Genomic DNA, 15838 nt, shown 5'->3' with positions numbered 1-15838 from the left:
TCCCATGGTTAGCTCCTCAACGATAGGTATCAGCCTAGGAGTGACTGTTAGGGTCGAGGCAATGAGGGTGTTGTTGATGAATCGGAGAAGACTTCCTGGAGGAGGTGGAATTTTAAGAAAGCTCAGGAAAGAGCTGAGGTTGGAAAGATTTGGTAAGGGAGGGAGATCCAGGATGATGATTGAGTTGATGACGGAGTCCCTCTGCCTTTTTTTTTTACACTTATTTGTTAAGCACTTACTATGTGCCTGATGCTGTACTAAGCACTGGGGTAGATACAAGCTAATTAGGTTGGACACAGACCCTGTCCCACATGAGGCTCGCAGTCTTAATCTCCATTTCACAGGTGAGGTAGAATGCAAATGGGGTAGAAAAAGCAAGAGAGGGAGGGAAGGAGGAAGGGAAAAAGGGGCAGTAAGGAGAGCAGGTTTATTTGCATGTTTTTGTTTTGGGTTTTTTTGGCAGGCCGGGCCAGGAATGGTTGATCTTAAGTGCTTGCTATGTGCCAAGCAGCCTTTTAGTCCGTGGGGTATGTAGAAGCTAAACAGGTTGGACACAGCCCATATCCAACAAGGGGTTCACAGTCTTAATCCCAATTTTAGTAGATAAGATGACTGTGTCCCAGAGAAGTGAAGTGACTTGCCCAAGGTCACACAGCGGACAAGTGGCTAAAACACAATTAGAACCCACAATGAGCTGACAGTCTAGAGAGCGAGACAGAAGCGAATATAAAGAAATTACAAATATGTACATAAGTGCTGTAGAGCTGGGAGAGGGGATGCCTAAGAAGGAGCAAGTCAGGGTGATGGAGAAGGGCGTGGGAGAAGAGTGAAGAAAGGCATAGGAGGGGAAGGCCTTTAGGCAGATGACTCCCAAATGTCCCTTTCTAACCCTGACCTCTCTCAGCTTCTAGACTAGCTTGAATTTGCTCATTCCTTCATTCATTCATTCAATTGCATTTATTGAGCACCTACTGTGTGCAAAGCACTGTACTAAGCGCTTGGGAAATTACAATATAACAATAAACAGTCACATTCCTTGCCCGCAACAAGCTCCCATCTCTAGGACAACTCTTACTGGCATGTCTCACCAATACCTTTCATTCATTCATTCATTCATTCGTATTTACTGAGCACTTACTGTGTGCAGAGCACTGTACTAAGCGCTTGCGAAGTACAAGTTGGCAACATATAGAGACGGTCCCTACCCAACAGCGGGCTCACAGTCTAGAAGGGGGAGACAGACAACAAAACAAAACATATTAACAAAATAAAAGAAATAGAATAGTAAATATGGACAAGTAAAAGAGAGGAATAAATATGTACAAACATATATACAGGTGCTGTGGGGAGGGGAAGGAGGTAAGGTGGGGGGATGGGGAAGGGGAGGTGGGGGAGAAGAAGGAGGGGGCTCAGTCTGGGAGGAGGGGGCTCAGGGGGCTCAATACCTCCAACTTAACATGTCCAACACTGACCTCCTCATTTTCCCACCCAAACACTCTCCTTCCCCCAGCTTTCCCATCACTGTAGACACTACCACTCCCCTCCCCATGTAGTGCAAGCCCACAACCTCGACATTCTCCTTGAAGCGTCTCTCTTTGCCAACCTGCCTTTTCAGTGAGTCGTCAAATCCTGTCGCTTCTGTCTTCACTTCTCCAGAATCCGTCCTTTTCTCTCCATCCAAACTGCCACCATGCTGATCCATACACTATGACATCCATTCTCGACTGCTGGATCAGCTCCTCCTTGACTTCCCTGCCTCGAATCTTTCCCCTCCCTTGTCCATATTTCACTCTGTTGCCCATATCAAATTTTCCAAAACATTGTTCCCTGCACATCTCCCCACACCTCGAAAACCTCCAATAGTTGTCCATCCCTCTCAGTCTCAAGCAAAAATGGGCAGGGACTATGTCTGGTTTTTGTTGTACTCACCCAAACACTTACTACAATGCCCTGTACAAAGTAAGCACTCAATAAATATGATTGACTGATTCCCATCTGCTTTAAGGCACTCAACCAGCTCTCCCTCCAGACCTTACCACACTAATTTCCCACATCAACCCAGCCCACAATCTTTGTTCCTCCAATTCCCAACTACTCACTACACTTGGTCATGTCTCTCTTGCCATCTCTCCCTTGCTCACTTCTTCCATCTTGTCTGAACCTCCCTCTCTCCCTCCTTCTTCACATCCGGCAAACCACCATTCTGCGCATCATCAAAGCCCTACGGAAACTCATGCCTCCTCAAAGAAGGCTCCCCTACCTAATCTGTCATCTTCCCACCCTATTCCCTCCCGGCTGGATCACCTATATACCTGTGTCCTTTTCCCACTAAGCATTTTGGGATTGATCCCTCTCCTCACAACACTGCAGTACAACCTTTATTACTCGATTACTTGCCGTACCTAAAATTTATTTTAGTGTCGGTGTCCACCGGCTAGACTGTAAGCCCCTTTAGGACAGGGATTGTGCCTGCCGACTCCACTGTCCTCTCCCAAGCTCTTAGTTGCAGGCTCTGCACAGAGTAAGCATACAATAAGTACTACCAATAGATTGATATGGGGGAGAAGAGGGTGTTCCTGCCCAGGGGAAGAGCGTTAGCAGGGGTTTGGAGGTGGGATAATCAAGAGTGGGGCATGGACTGGGGAGTGGAAGGGAAAGAGGTGGAGAAAGCTGGTGGAAAGCTTTGAAGCCAAAGGCCAGAAGTCCCTGCTTCATGTGGAGGAAGCTGGGCAGCCATTGGAGGTTTTGGGAGAGAGGAAGATGTGTGCCTTCCTAGAAGGTGAGCTGAGCAGCAGGGTGGAGGGAAGGCTGAAGCCTATGATTGGCTGGGTGGAGTGCTTTCACTTCCTCTTTTCTACTCCTCCTTTCTTCCGGCCTATTGGGCATGTAAAACAACAACCCGACTTTTACGTTCGATTCCTGCTCAGGCAGCCAAACCAGAGAAACTCAGAAAGTCCCCCTGCTCCCCGACTTCCAGGTTTTCCAGGCAGCAGCTGGGCCGGAGGGCAGGAAATTGATGGACGCAGGTACTCTGTCCCTGAGCCTGCCTTTCCCACTGGTCCAGAGGAGCTCATCTCCTTCCTCCCCTTCTCTTATCATTGCCCACCCTCTCTTATAACCCTGGGGGACCTCTTCTTCTCCCTCTCTCCTTCCCCCGGGTGGTTCAGGCCTGGGAGGGTGCCTGGGTCTGGAGGAAAGGGGGCCCCAAGGGGCAGCAGGAGCTTAGAGAAGGGGGGAAGGGGGAGATCAGTCGTCAGTCACCGTCATCTCCCTATTTTGTTTCGCAGAAGGGTTCGGGAGCCGGATCTGATTGGAAACACCGACGACAGTAAGTAATTCAGGCAGCTGCCCCACTGCCTCTCCGGCTTACCTTCCTCACCCCTCCCCCTATTTCCTCCACCTCACCCTAGTGTACTGGGGAGCAATATGCAATTCAGTTTTTAAGGAGGTCACTAACAGCTGCCCTAATCACCGCAGACTCGAGGCAGAAGATTGGCTCGTAAGGAAATTGAAACCCAAATTGGGAACTAGGAGTGGAATCCTTTCTGCTTCCTCAGACTCTCTGTCCGCTGACTAGGAGCCCTGCGACATGTCTATAGTCTCGCCATCCATATTGTTCATGCCCCTTCTTCATGCCCCTGGAGCCCCCTCCCCATCACATCTTGCAGAATGCTACTGCCCCATTCTCAAAGCCCTTCTCAGCTAACACTTCCTCCTCCTCCTCCTCTTTGAACTTTGGTCACTTCCCCTTCCTGGAAATTAATTTAATGCCCATCTTTCCTACTGGACTGCAAGCTCCTTGGGGCCAAGGATTGGGTCTACTAAGTCTGTTGTACTCTCCCAGGCCCTCAGTACAGTGATCTGCAGTAGAGTAAGCACTCTGTAAGTTCATTCATACCTTAACCCTGGATCCCAGTCCTTTACCATAGTTATAGCCCTTTACCTCCCCACTCTCCCAACCCTTACCCACTGCTTTCAAACAGGCCGTGTCTTCCCATCATAAAAAACCCTTCTGTGACCCCACAGTTCCCTCCAAATGGTAGCCCCATCTCCCTCCTACCATTCCTCTTCAAACTCCTTGAGCGAGGGGTGTCTACACCCACTGTCTCAAGTTCCTCGCCTCCAGTTGTCTCCTGGATGCCCTCCAATCTGGCTTCACTCCACACTTTCAAAGGTTACAATTGATCTCATTCTTGCCAAATCAAATGGCCTCTACTACTCCATCCTAATCCTGCTTTGACCTCTCATCTGCCTTCGACACAGTCGACCCCAGTTTCTCCTGGAAATATTACCCAACCTCGGCTTCACTGACATTGTCCTCTCCTGGTTTCCCTCCTACTTCTCTGGCCACTCATTCTCAGGCTATTTTGCGGGCTCCACCTCTGCCTCCCACCCCCTAACTTTGGAGGTCTCTCAAGATTCAGTCCTGAGTTCCTCCCTAATTCTCCATCTGCACCACTCCGTTGGAGAACTCATTCCCTCACATAGCTTCAATTACCACGTCTAAGGAAACAATACCCAAATCTACATCACCAGCCTGACCTCTCTCCCTCTCTGCAGCCTAGCATTTCCTCTTGCCTAGACATCTCCACTTGAATGTCCTCTTGTCACTTCAAACTGAATATGGCTAAAACTGAACTTCTTATCTTCCCTCCCAAACCCTGTCCTTCCCCCAACTTTCCCATCACTGTAGATGGCACCACCATCCTTCCTAACTCGTAAGCCCATGTCCTCTCTCTCAGGAAAGCAGCATGGTGTAGTGGATAGAGCACTACTCTCCTTCTACAACCCAGCCCACACATTTCACTCCTCTCGTGCTAACCTTCTCACTGTGCCTCGATCTCACCTGTCTCCCCGCCGACCCCTAGCACACGTCCTGCCTCTGGCCTGGAACCTCCTTTCTCCTTTAATCTGACAGACAGCTACTCTCCCCTGCTTCAAAGCCTTATGGAAGGCACACCTCCTCCAAGAGGCCTTCCCAGATTAAGTCCCACTGTTCCTCATCTCCCACTCCCTCCTGCATCACCCTGACTTGCTCCCTTTGCTCTTCCCCCTTCCCAGCCCCACAGCACTTACATACACGACTATAATTTTAATTTGTTTGTATTGATGCCTGTCTCCCCCTTTTCTAGACTGTAAGCTCACTGTGGGCAGGGAGTGTCACTGTTTATTGTTGTATTGTAATTTCCCAGGCACTTAGTTCAGTGCTCTGCGCACAGTAAATGCTCAATAATTTCGATTGAATGAATAACTTATTCCCTTTATTCACCCCCTCCCTCAGCCCCATAGCACTTATGTGCAGTTCTGTAATTTATTTATTTAGATTAATGTCTGTTTCCCCTTTAGACTGTAAGTTCATTGTGGGACTGTGTCTGTTTATTGTTATATTTTACTCTTCCAAGCACTTAGTTCAGTGCTCTGCGCTCAATAAGCGCTCAATTAATACAATTGAATGAATGAGTGAATGAATGAGTTCCTCCACTCCCTGAGCCCCAGCAATCTTCCCTGCAACCCCCTCTCCTGCCACCACAGAGTCCAATCATCTCCCGGAGCTTTGGAGCGATTCCCCCCTCAATCGTCTCCATGTTAGACCTGAAGGAGGAACTGACTTGTTCCATCTGCCTGGATCTCCTTAAGAACCCCATCACCCTTGAGTGTAGTCACAACTTCTGTTCCACCTGCATCACTGCTCAATGGACCACGGTGAAGCGGGACACCCCACGTTCGGCACAGCTCCGCTGTCCCGAGTGCCAGAGGCCGTGCCGGTGGGACCGATGTGTCCCGGACACTCGGCTCCAGAGTCTGTTGAGGAAGCTGAAGTCCCACCAGGACCTGATGATGCTTTCCCAGAAGGTAAAGATCAGGGGCGTTGGGGAGCTCCCCACTGGGCCCCATGATGGGCAGGGGGACTGGGCGTCTGAGTCCAATCCCTGAGGAAGGGAATGGCTCATGCCGGACTAGGGTCAGGGAGGTGAACGGGAAATCCTGGGTGGGACCTCCAGGGAGAAGACTCCTGGGGCTGTTCCAAGAGAGCGGGAAGAGAGTGGGGATCGAGAGTTGAGCCAGTCTGGCCAGGAATCCAGGCCACTGGGGGAAATTGTCCTCGCTTTTCCCCTCACAGGATGACCTGGAGAAGGAGCCCAGGGCACTGCAGTTGGTGAAGTGTTACCCCTCAGTGGGCCCCGACCTGGACATTTCCTCACTGAATTACTGCCTGAGGAACCCCAAGGTTGTAAATACCCATGTCTGCCTCATCACCATCCTGGGGGAGCAGCGCACAGGGAAGTCCTTCCTACTCAACCAGATGCTCCTGGCGCTCGAGGCGATGGTGAGACCTGGGAGCAATGGGAGAACGGAGGCAACAGAATGGGAGAAGTGGGAGCGAGAGAGTACGTCTGAGTGGGGAAAATTAGTATGGGGCACAGGGTGTCTGGGAGAATTAGTGTGAGGGGCAGGCAATGTGAGGAGAATTCATGGAGTGCAGGTAGCATGGGGAGAATTCATGGAGGGGTTTCTTTGTCTGGGGAAATTACTGTTAGGGGCAGGATTGTCTAGTGTGAGGGGCAGGATGTATGAGGGAATAAGTGTGAGCGGCAGGTGGTCTGAGGAGAAATAGTGTGCGGGGGACAGGCAGAATGTCTGGTGGCTTAAGTGTGGGGGTGGGGGCAGTTTGTCTTGGGTGAACCAGTGTTGAGGGCAGGTTGCCTTAGGTGAACCAGTGCAGGGGACAGATTGTCTTGAGGAAAGAGGTTTGGGGAGTGGGCGGTCTGGGGAGAATTATTGTGCGGGAGCAAGATGTCTGGGAAAGAGAGTGGTTATGGGGCTACCTCCCCCTCCCCATCCTCCCCACCTTACCTCCTTCCCCTCCCCACAGCACCTGTATATATGTATATATGTTTGTACAAATGTATTACTCTATTTTATTTGTGCATGTTTATTCTATTGATTTTATTTTGTTAATATGTTTTGTTTTGTTCTCTGTCTCCCCTTTCTAGACTGTGAGCCCTCTGCTGGGTAGGGACCATCTCTATATGTTGCCAACTTGTACTTCCCAAGCGCTTAGTACAGTGCTCTGCACACAGTAAGCGCTCAATAAATACGATTGAATGAAATGAATGAATGTGTTTGGGAGGGTTAGGATTTGGGGTTAGGGGTGTGGTGACTGAGACTCTTCCCTGCAGGAATCCGGCCAGGGCAACTGGAGGCCACAAGGAAGGGAATATCGGCAGGGCTTCCAGTGGGGCGGAGGAAGCGACACCATCACAAAGGGTGTGTGGATATGGAGTCATCCATTTCTGCTGGACACGAATGCAGAGAAGGTGAGAACGTGGACGGAAGGGGATGGAAGAGGAAGAGGGAGAGGGAGAAAATGTGGGCAGCAGAAAGGGAGGCAGAGGAAAAAGAGCAGGGAAAGAAGAGAGAAGGCCTAGAGAGAGTAAGAAGGAGAAAAATGGTGGGGGGAGGATATGATCAGGAACGTGGGAGAGAGCAGTTCAGACCCCATCCTCCACGGTGACCCTCCAGGTGGCTGTGTTCCTGCTGGACACAGAGGGAACCATGGCCCCGGGCCAAAACAAGGAGACAAGTGTCAAGCTGTCGGCTCTCAGCATGCTGTTGAGCTCCTACCAGGTGAGTCCCTGGAGACAGACGATCAGGTGGTCCATCTCCCGGCCCTGTCCTCCCACCACCACCTACCTCCCGTCTCCATTCATTCATTCTTTCATTCATTCAATCGAATTTATTGAGCGCTTACTGTGTGCAGAACACTGTACTAAGCGTTTGGGAAGTACAAGTTGGCAACATTTAGGGACGGTCCCTACCCAACAGTGGGCTCACAGCCTAGAAGGGGGAGACAGAGAACAAAACAAAACATATCAACAAAATAAAATAAATAGAATAAATCTGCACAAATAAAATAAAGAGAGAAATAAAGTCGTACAAACATATATCCATATATACAGGTGCTGTGGGGAGGGGAAGGAGGTAAGGCGGGGGGATGGGGAGGGGGAGGAGGGCGAGAGGAAAGAGGGAGCTCAGTCTGGGAAGGCCTCCTGGAGGAGGTGAGCTCTCAGTAGGGCCTTGAAGGGAGGAAGAGAGCTAGCTTGGCGGCTGTGGGGAGGGAGGGCATTCCAGGCCAGGGGGATAATGTGGGCCAGGGGTCGACAGCAGGACAGGCGAGAATGAGGCCCAGTGAGGAGATTAGCGTCAGAGGAGTGGAGGGTGTGGACTGGGCCAGAAAAGGAGAGAAAGGAGGTGAGGTAGGAGGGGGCGAGGTGACGGACAGCCTTGAAGCCGAGGGTGAGGAGTTTTTGCCTGATGCATAGGTCGATTGGTAGCTACTCCCTCCTCCCACTCATCATGGCCCTTGGAAGAAGAATGAAGCCAGCCTGGAGGTTTGAAGGCAAGGATGGCCTTCATGAGAAGGTCTACCTGAGAGGGAAGACCATTCAGCAAACTTGCAGGGAGAGGTTGGAGGTTATGGAATTGTCTTTCCTGGAGTGGGGGAAGGGACAATTTAAAGGAAGGACCCCCTCCCCCGACCTGTCTGTGCTGTTGAATTAGGAAAGTGCTCCCTGATGGTAGGGGGCCCAGCACAGCAAGACATATGTGGAAACTGAGGCACAGAGAAATTAAGTGACTTGTCTAAGGCCTGGGAGCAGACAAATAGCGGACCCGGGATTAAGACCCAGGTGCTTCTGATTCCCTGGCCTGTGCGCTATCCACCAGGCCATACTGCTTTGACTAGGCTGTGCTGCTTCAGCTACTCAGATCCCAGGGGGCCTAACTTTCAGCCCTTCACCTTCCTTCCAAATCTGACCCACTCTAATGCTCTTTCTCTATTTCCCAGATCCTCAATGTCTCCAGACAGCTGAAAGAGACAGACCTGGACTATCTAGAGGTGAGCAGAGGCCTCTGGGATAAGCTGCCTGGGCTCTAGAGGATCCATGGGTTTTGTATGTGTTGGAGAGCAGGATTCCTGGGCTTAGAAGAGAATGGTACTGGGTTCAGGGGAGAGCCAGGAGCTAAACACCAGGGGGCCTGAAAGCCTGGTTTTGATCTGGGAAGCACGCTATCCAACCTTGGCTTCACAGACCCTGTCCTCTCCTGGTTCTCCTCTTATCTGTCCGGCCGTTCATTCTCAGTCTCTTTTGCGGGCTTCTCCTCCCCCTCCCATCCCCTTACTGTCGGGGTTCCTCAAGGGTCAGTTCTTGGTCCCCTTCTGTTCTCTATCCACACCCACTCTCTTGGTGAACACAGTCGCTCCCACGGCTTCAACTATCATCTCTACGCTGATGACACCCAAATCTACATCTCTGCCCCTGCTCTCTCTCCCTCCCTCCAGGCCCGTATCTCCTCCTGCCTTCAGGGCCTCTCCGTCTGGATGTCTGCCCGCCATCTAAAACTCAACATGTCCAAGACTGAACCCCTTATCTTCCCTCCCAAACCCTGCCCTCTCCCTGACTTTCCCATCACTGTTGATGGCACTACCATCCTTCCCATCTCACAAGCCCGCAACCTTGGCGTCATCCTCGACTCCGCTCTCTCGTTTACCCCTCACATCCGATCCGTCACCAAAACCTGCCGGTCTCAGCTCCGCAACATCGCCAAGATCCGCCCTTTCCTCTCCATCCAAACCACTACCCTGATCGTTCAATCTCTCATCCTATCCCAACTGGATTACTACATCAGCCTCCTCTCTGATCTACCATCCTCCTGTCTCTCCCCACTTCAATCCATACTTCACGCTGCTGCCCGGATCGTCTCCGTGCAGAAACGCTCTGGGCATGTTACTTCCCTCCTCAAAAATCTCCAGTGGCTACCGATCAACCTACGCATCAGGCAAAAGCTCCTCACCCTTGGCTTCAAGGCTGTCCATCGCCTCACCCCCTCCTACCTCACCTCCCTTCTCTCCTTCTCCAGCCCAGCCTGCACCCTCCACTCCTCTGCCACTCTCCTCACTGTGCCTCATTCTCACCTGTCCCGCCGTCGACCCCTGGCCCACGTCCTCCCCCGTCCCGGAATGCCCTCCCTCCGCACATCCGCCAAGCTAGCTCTCTTCCTCCCTTCAAAGCCCTACTGAGAGCTCACCTCCTCCAGGAGGCCTTCCCAGACTGAGCCCCCTCCTTCCTCTCCCCCTCCCCACTCCCCCGTCTTACCTCCTTCCCCTCCCCACAGCACCTGTATATATGTATATATGTTTGTACATTTTTATTACTCTATTTATTTATTTATTTTACTTGTACATATTTATTCTGTTCATTTTATTTTGTTAACGTGTTTTGTTTTGTTGTCTGTCTCCCCCTTCTAGACCGTGAGCCTGCTTTTGGGTAGGGACTGTCTCTATATGTTGCCAACTTGTACTTCCCAAGCACTTAGTACAGTGTTCTGCACACAGTAAGCGCTCAATAAATATGATTGAATGAATGAACGAATGAAAGCTTGGATCCTGGAATGCAGACAGATGTAAAATAGATCTTTGCTTCCCAGATGTTTCTCCGTGCTGCTGAGACAATGGGAAACTGCTATGAGATGGAAGTAGTTCAGGTGAGATGCCCCCCCACCCCTCTCTCTGCCATTTTCCATAAACTTTGGAATCCCCACCACCCATCAGGTGCTCTGCCCCTCTCACTGCCCCCTCTTCTCCCCCAGCACTTAGATCTCTTAGTTCGTGACTGTTTTTTCGCAACGGAGTTTGGATGGGAGCCAGGGAAGGCACACATGAATGATGTCATCCACGTGAGTTAGTGTCAAGGAATAAGACACCTGGGTAGGGCTGGGGCACAGGAGCCTGTGGGGAAAGGGACGGTCACCCCAAATGATGTGGAGGATGCATCGCCATGAAGCAGCATGGCGTAATGGATAGAGCACGGGCTTGGGAGTCAGCAGGTCATGGGTTCTCGTTCTGGCACTGCCACGTGTCTGCTGTGTGACCTTGGGAAAGTCACTTCACTTCTCTGTGCCTCAGTACCTCGCTTGTAAAATGGGGGTTGAGACTGTGAGCCCTAAGTGGGACAAGGTATCCACCCCAGCACTTAGTACGGTGCCTGGCAAATAGTACGCACTTACCAAATACCAGAATTATTGTTATTATTATATGTTGTCCGTCCATTCCTTCTCCCCAGAAACAGTTTGACAGTCATCCCAAGGTCCAGGAGATGATGCAGAGAGGCCGGACCCATTGCTATCTCCTGCCCTTCCCGGGGAAGAAGATGATGACCAAAGCTGGGGGAAACACTGCTGGTAACACCCTCCCAGGGCCCAGATGCCATGGCATCCTGACCCAAATCCTAACCCATCCTTCCACCCCACCATTCTCCAATCACACCCCACACCCACACCAGCTCCCGGTTTCTCCTCAGAAGCCAGCACATCCTGCCTCGAGAGAACCTGCTCTCTCTGCCTGGATCCAGCACAGCTCTCCAGGTCCTCACACGTCTCTCTCCCCCAGATATGGATGACGAGTTCCGTAGGCATCTGCAGGCCTACATCGGAGATGTGCTGTCATCGGTCACCAGTCAGGCGAAGAGTCACCAGAAAGGCCTGTTCACTGGAAGCGAGTTAGCTGATGCGTTTGAGGTGTGAAATTTCCCCACCCAGAATCGCACACTCCCAACCCCAGATCTCTGCAGTTTCCCCTGCCAGTGCTGCTCACCCCTCTTCGAAGTCAGGTGCTTGTCCCTGCTCTTCCCCTCTCACTTTCAGACCTTCATCATCATCATTCTCATTATCCTCAATGGTATTTATTGAGTGCCCTGTGTACAGAGCACTGTACTAAGCACTTGGGAGAGTACAGTACACCAGAGTTGGTAGACACATTGCCTGCCCACAGCGAGTTTACCGTCTAGAGGGTTGGTTCGGGGGACCTTGGTTTGGGGAACCACCCTCCCTGCCTCAGTGCCACAGGGCTCCTGGTCTTCCCATCTCCCTTTTCTTGCAGGAACTCTCCAACCTAATGAGGCATGAGAAGTTTGGGTTCTCCTCCCCTTTTGAGGTAGGTGAGGAGAAGAAGCTTGGACTCGAATAAGGAGACAGGGTCTGGGGAGGTGAGGAGGGAGAGTGGAGGGAGCGAGCCAGGGATCGGGAGTTAGGTGCTTCCTCCATTCTGAGGGGAAAAGGACCGGGATTGGGAGTGGAAGAGGAGCTGGAGGGCTTGGGGTCAGATGCCTGAGGGAAAAGGCATCAAAGCCCTACTGAGAGCTCACCAGCTCCAGGAGGGCTTCCCAGACTGAACCCCCTCCTTCCTCTCCCCTTCCTCCCCCTCCCCATCCCCCCGCCTTACCTCCTTCCCCTCCCCACCACACCTATATATATAGGTCTGTACATATTTATTACTCTATTTATTTATTTATTTTACTTGTACATATTTATTCTATTTATTTTATTTTATTAATATATTTTATTTTGTCATCTGTCTCCCCCTTCTAGACTGTGAGCCCACTGTTGGGTAGGGACCGTCTCTATATGTTGCCAACTTGTACTTCCCAAGTGCTTAGTACAGTGCTCTGCACACAGTAAGTGCTCAATAAATATGATTGAATGAATGAATGAATAAATGAAAAGGTGAAGGAAGATGGAGGAGGAAGATTGAGAGCAGGGCCTACATCCCATCATTTTCTCCCTCTTCTCAAACAGATTGCCATTCGTTTCCAAGCCTGGAAACTGAAGAAAGACAAGAAAAAGGAATTTGAGGAGTTTTTGGTGAAGCAGGTAGAGGATTTGAAGGCTGGGACAGGGTTCTGGGAGGGGCTCAGGTCTGAGTGGTGAAAAACATGGATTGGGAGGACAGGCTACCCAAGCTCCCGGACAATAACTTCCCCTTCTTTTGTCCCCCACCACAGAATCAGGCCACCAAGCGACTGTTCTCTGCCCTCCACGTCAGACCAAGTGCCATGCGGGCCCGCATAGCCAAAAAGAGGGACGACATCTTGCACGCCTTCTCTGACGCCTACGAGGGCCATGACCAGAGCAAGGCCACAGAGACCTTAAGGAAGGAGCTCCAGGCCAAGGAAGAGACGTTCTTGAAGGCCTATTTCAAACGTTTCTGTGGCCACGCGGCTGCCGTGGGTGGGATTTCAGGGGCCGGGCTGTTGACCGTGGTAGGAGGGGTGGTGGGGGTTGGCGTGGCATCAGTCGTAGCGGCGGCAGGGGCTGCTGAATTGGCGATCGCCGGGGCTGCAGGGGCTGGGGCGGGAATCGGAGTGGGGGCTGGGCTGGGGGCTGGAGTGGGGGCGGGGGTGGGGGCTACGATGGGCCGCAGAAGTGAGAAGGCGGAGTGGGAAAGTGAGGAGGACGAGGAGCCTCTTTTCCGAGATGAGAGGTGAACTCTGGAAATCAGCCACCTGAGGACTTCCGCAGGCCAATGCGGAATCCTCCAGAGGTAGCTGACTCCCACATGCATATAACCTGGTTGTGGGCCAGGATTGTGTCTTTTTTTGGCTGTGTTGTACTCTCTCAATCTCTTAGTAAAGTGCTTTTGGTACAGTAAGCGCTCAATAACTATGAATGAATGATTCCTCCAGAGGTAGCCAACACCTACATACATAGAAACCTCTACACGTGGCCGACCGCTCCCTGCATTTCAGATGAAACTTGTGCTGGCTGCAACCTAAATACAATTTGCATCCGGTAAATTGTTTTTTGGGGGGAGGAGCTTTGCTTTTTTCATCAGCCCCGCCCTCCCTTTCCTGATGGTAATAATCACAATCTACCATTCAATCATATGTATTGAGCGTTCACTGTGTGCAGGGCACTGTAGCAATGTAATGGACACATTCCCTGGCCACAACGAGCTTGCAGTTAACACCAACATTGACAAAGTTCATAATGATGATGATGATGATGATGATGATAGCCCTTATTACGCAGTTACAGGATGCTAACAACTAATAACAACTATGTGCTTAGCACGGGGGGAGACATGAGATAATCAGGTCAGACAATGTCCCTCTCCCAAATGGGGGTCACAGACTAAGTAGGAGGAAAGACAGGTGAGGAAACTGAGGCACAGAGAAGTTGAGTAACTTGACCGAGAACCCGTGGCAGACAACTGATGGAGCTGTGATTCTAACGCAAGTCATCTGATGGTCAGGCCCTTGCGCTTTCCACTAGACCATGCTGCTTCCAGATTGGGTTTAGCTGAGCTGTTACAAGTAGGACAGGTCGCTTGGAGCAGTAGATTTCAGATGCATTTTCAATGTAAGAATACATATGCCCTCTTTGAAAATTTTCATGTGCTAAATTTGATTATGGTATAGCATGCTTCAATAATAAAATGTCGTGATTCTAAGCCTCTGTCACATTTAAATAACAGTACACACCCATGATCTGAACGGGTATACAAAAGAAACCACATCTATCACCGTGACCTGATACTGTAAGGATATTGAAGGCAGACTTTTTCTTGAACAGCTGAGAAATGAATGACACAGGAAACTGAATTTTTATTATTGGGTGAGCTTTACGTATGCCAGCTTTTTAAGAAAATATCAGAAGTCTTTTTTGTTTCCTTATTATGTTTCATTTATCCTCTTTTCGTCACAGTAGTTCACTTCCTTATATAGCTATTTTCAGTGGTTTTTACAAAGGTCCCTGTCTGGACAATTAGCCTAAAGATGTTCCATCAGATTCAAACTTTAAAATGGTTTCAGAAACTCAGTCTTCCACCAGCTGCAGTTCCGTTTACAATGTCAGCATTTTTCAGCCCCATGTTTTAACGTAGTGGACAAAACCAGACAAAGCCCTTGTTCAGGGTTGACAAAGTGGCCAGGGGTGTCGGTGGTTAGCTCCTCGACTATGGGTACCATCCTAAGAGGAACTGTTGGAGTTGAGGCAATGAGGGTGTTGTTGACGAATCAGAGAATGCTTCCCAGAGGAAGTGGAATTTAAAGGAAGCTCGGGAAAGGGCAGAGGTTGGACAGATTTGGGGGGGGAGGGGGTTCCAAGACGATGATGAAGTTAATGACAGAGACTTTCTGTCTTTTTTTGAGTTTATTTATTAATAACTTACTTGGTGCCAGAGGCTGTACTAAGCTCTGGGGTAGATACAAGTTGATTAGGTTGGACAGAAACTCTGTTCCACATGGGGCTCCCAGTCTTAATCCCCATCGGATTGATTGATGAAGATGGCAGCACCTGTCTCACTGGCTGTCCTGTGGCCCCTGAAGTCAACAAGAGTTTGAAAAGACCCAGTGAAGACTTTGGGTTGAGAGGACAAAAGAGTTTTTTGCTTGTTTTTTTAAGAGCTGGGCACCCTCAACTGAAATCAGTCAATCAATCAATGGTATTCATTGAATGATTACAGTGTGCAGAGCACTATACTAAGCCCTTGGGAGAGTCTACTACAGTAGGGTGAGTGGATAGATACTTTCTCTACCCACAAGGGGCTTCTAATTTAGAAGAGGAGCTTACCTCCTTAAACCAGTTCTGTGGTTCTTCATCCTTCATGTGGCTTACCCGGATTCTAGAATGGAATTGATCCCAAATGTACATATTGTATGGAGAATGGATTGATTGATGATGAGAGGGTAGTGGGTGAGCATGGGAGCAGTTTGGATGGAGAGGGAAAGGTGGATTCTAGGAACATTATGAAGGTAGAGCCAACAGGGTTGAGTTATGGACTGAATATTGTGAATTGAATGAGAGAGGTGAATCAAGGATTATGTCAAAGTTATGGGTTTGGGATATAGGGAAGCTGGTGGTGGGGTCTTCAGGGATGGGATAGTTGGGGAAAGGAATGGGTTTCCTGGAAAGAAGAGGAGTTCTGTTTTCAATCTCCCCAAACTTTTGTCCGGGGCCTGGCCAAAGCTTGTTGCAAGCCAAAGGCTCCATTCACCCCCAC

General features: G+C 50.3%; 1 protein-coding gene across 1 annotated transcript; it reads left to right on the top strand.

The window, feature by feature from the left end:
* Positions 1 to 2924: 2924 nt before the first annotated feature.
* On the top strand, positions 2925 to 13992 carry LOC119942330 (RING finger protein 112-like). The gene is made up of 14 exons (XM_038763064.1): positions 2925 to 3026; positions 3288 to 3328; positions 5533 to 5853; positions 6122 to 6328; positions 7182 to 7319; positions 7525 to 7629; positions 8849 to 8899; positions 10489 to 10545; positions 10651 to 10737; positions 11124 to 11241; positions 11450 to 11577; positions 11939 to 11992; positions 12634 to 12708; positions 12840 to 13992. The coding sequence occupies exons 3-14, from the start codon at positions 5584 to 5586 to the stop codon at positions 13320 to 13322; spliced, it is 1773 nt and encodes a 590-aa protein (XP_038618992.1). The 5' UTR covers positions 2925 to 3026; positions 3288 to 3328; positions 5533 to 5583; the 3' UTR covers positions 13323 to 13992.
* The last annotated feature ends 1846 nt before the right edge of the window (positions 13993 to 15838 follow it).

This window comes from Tachyglossus aculeatus, chromosome 21, assembly GCF_015852505.1.
Source record: "Tachyglossus aculeatus isolate mTacAcu1 chromosome 21, mTacAcu1.pri, whole genome shotgun sequence".
In the NCBI taxonomy this organism is placed as follows: domain Eukaryota; kingdom Metazoa; phylum Chordata; class Mammalia; order Monotremata; family Tachyglossidae; genus Tachyglossus; species Tachyglossus aculeatus.
The sequence above is the reverse complement of the archived record's forward strand: the minus strand, read 5'-3'. Positions and strand labels throughout refer to the sequence as shown.

Coding starts and splice junctions, on each gene's coding strand:
- LOC119942330 (XM_038763064.1), top strand. CDS start 5,584: ATGTTAGACCTGAAGGAGGAACTGACTTGTTCCATCTGCCTGGATCTC. Junction 7,630..8,848: donor TGCTGTTGAGCTCCTACCAG/GTGAGTCCCTGG, acceptor TCTATTTCCCAG/ATCCTCAATGTCTCCAGACA. Junction 10,738..11,123: donor ACATGAATGATGTCATCCAC/GTGAGTTAGTGT, acceptor CCTTCTCCCCAG/AAACAGTTTGACAGTCATCC.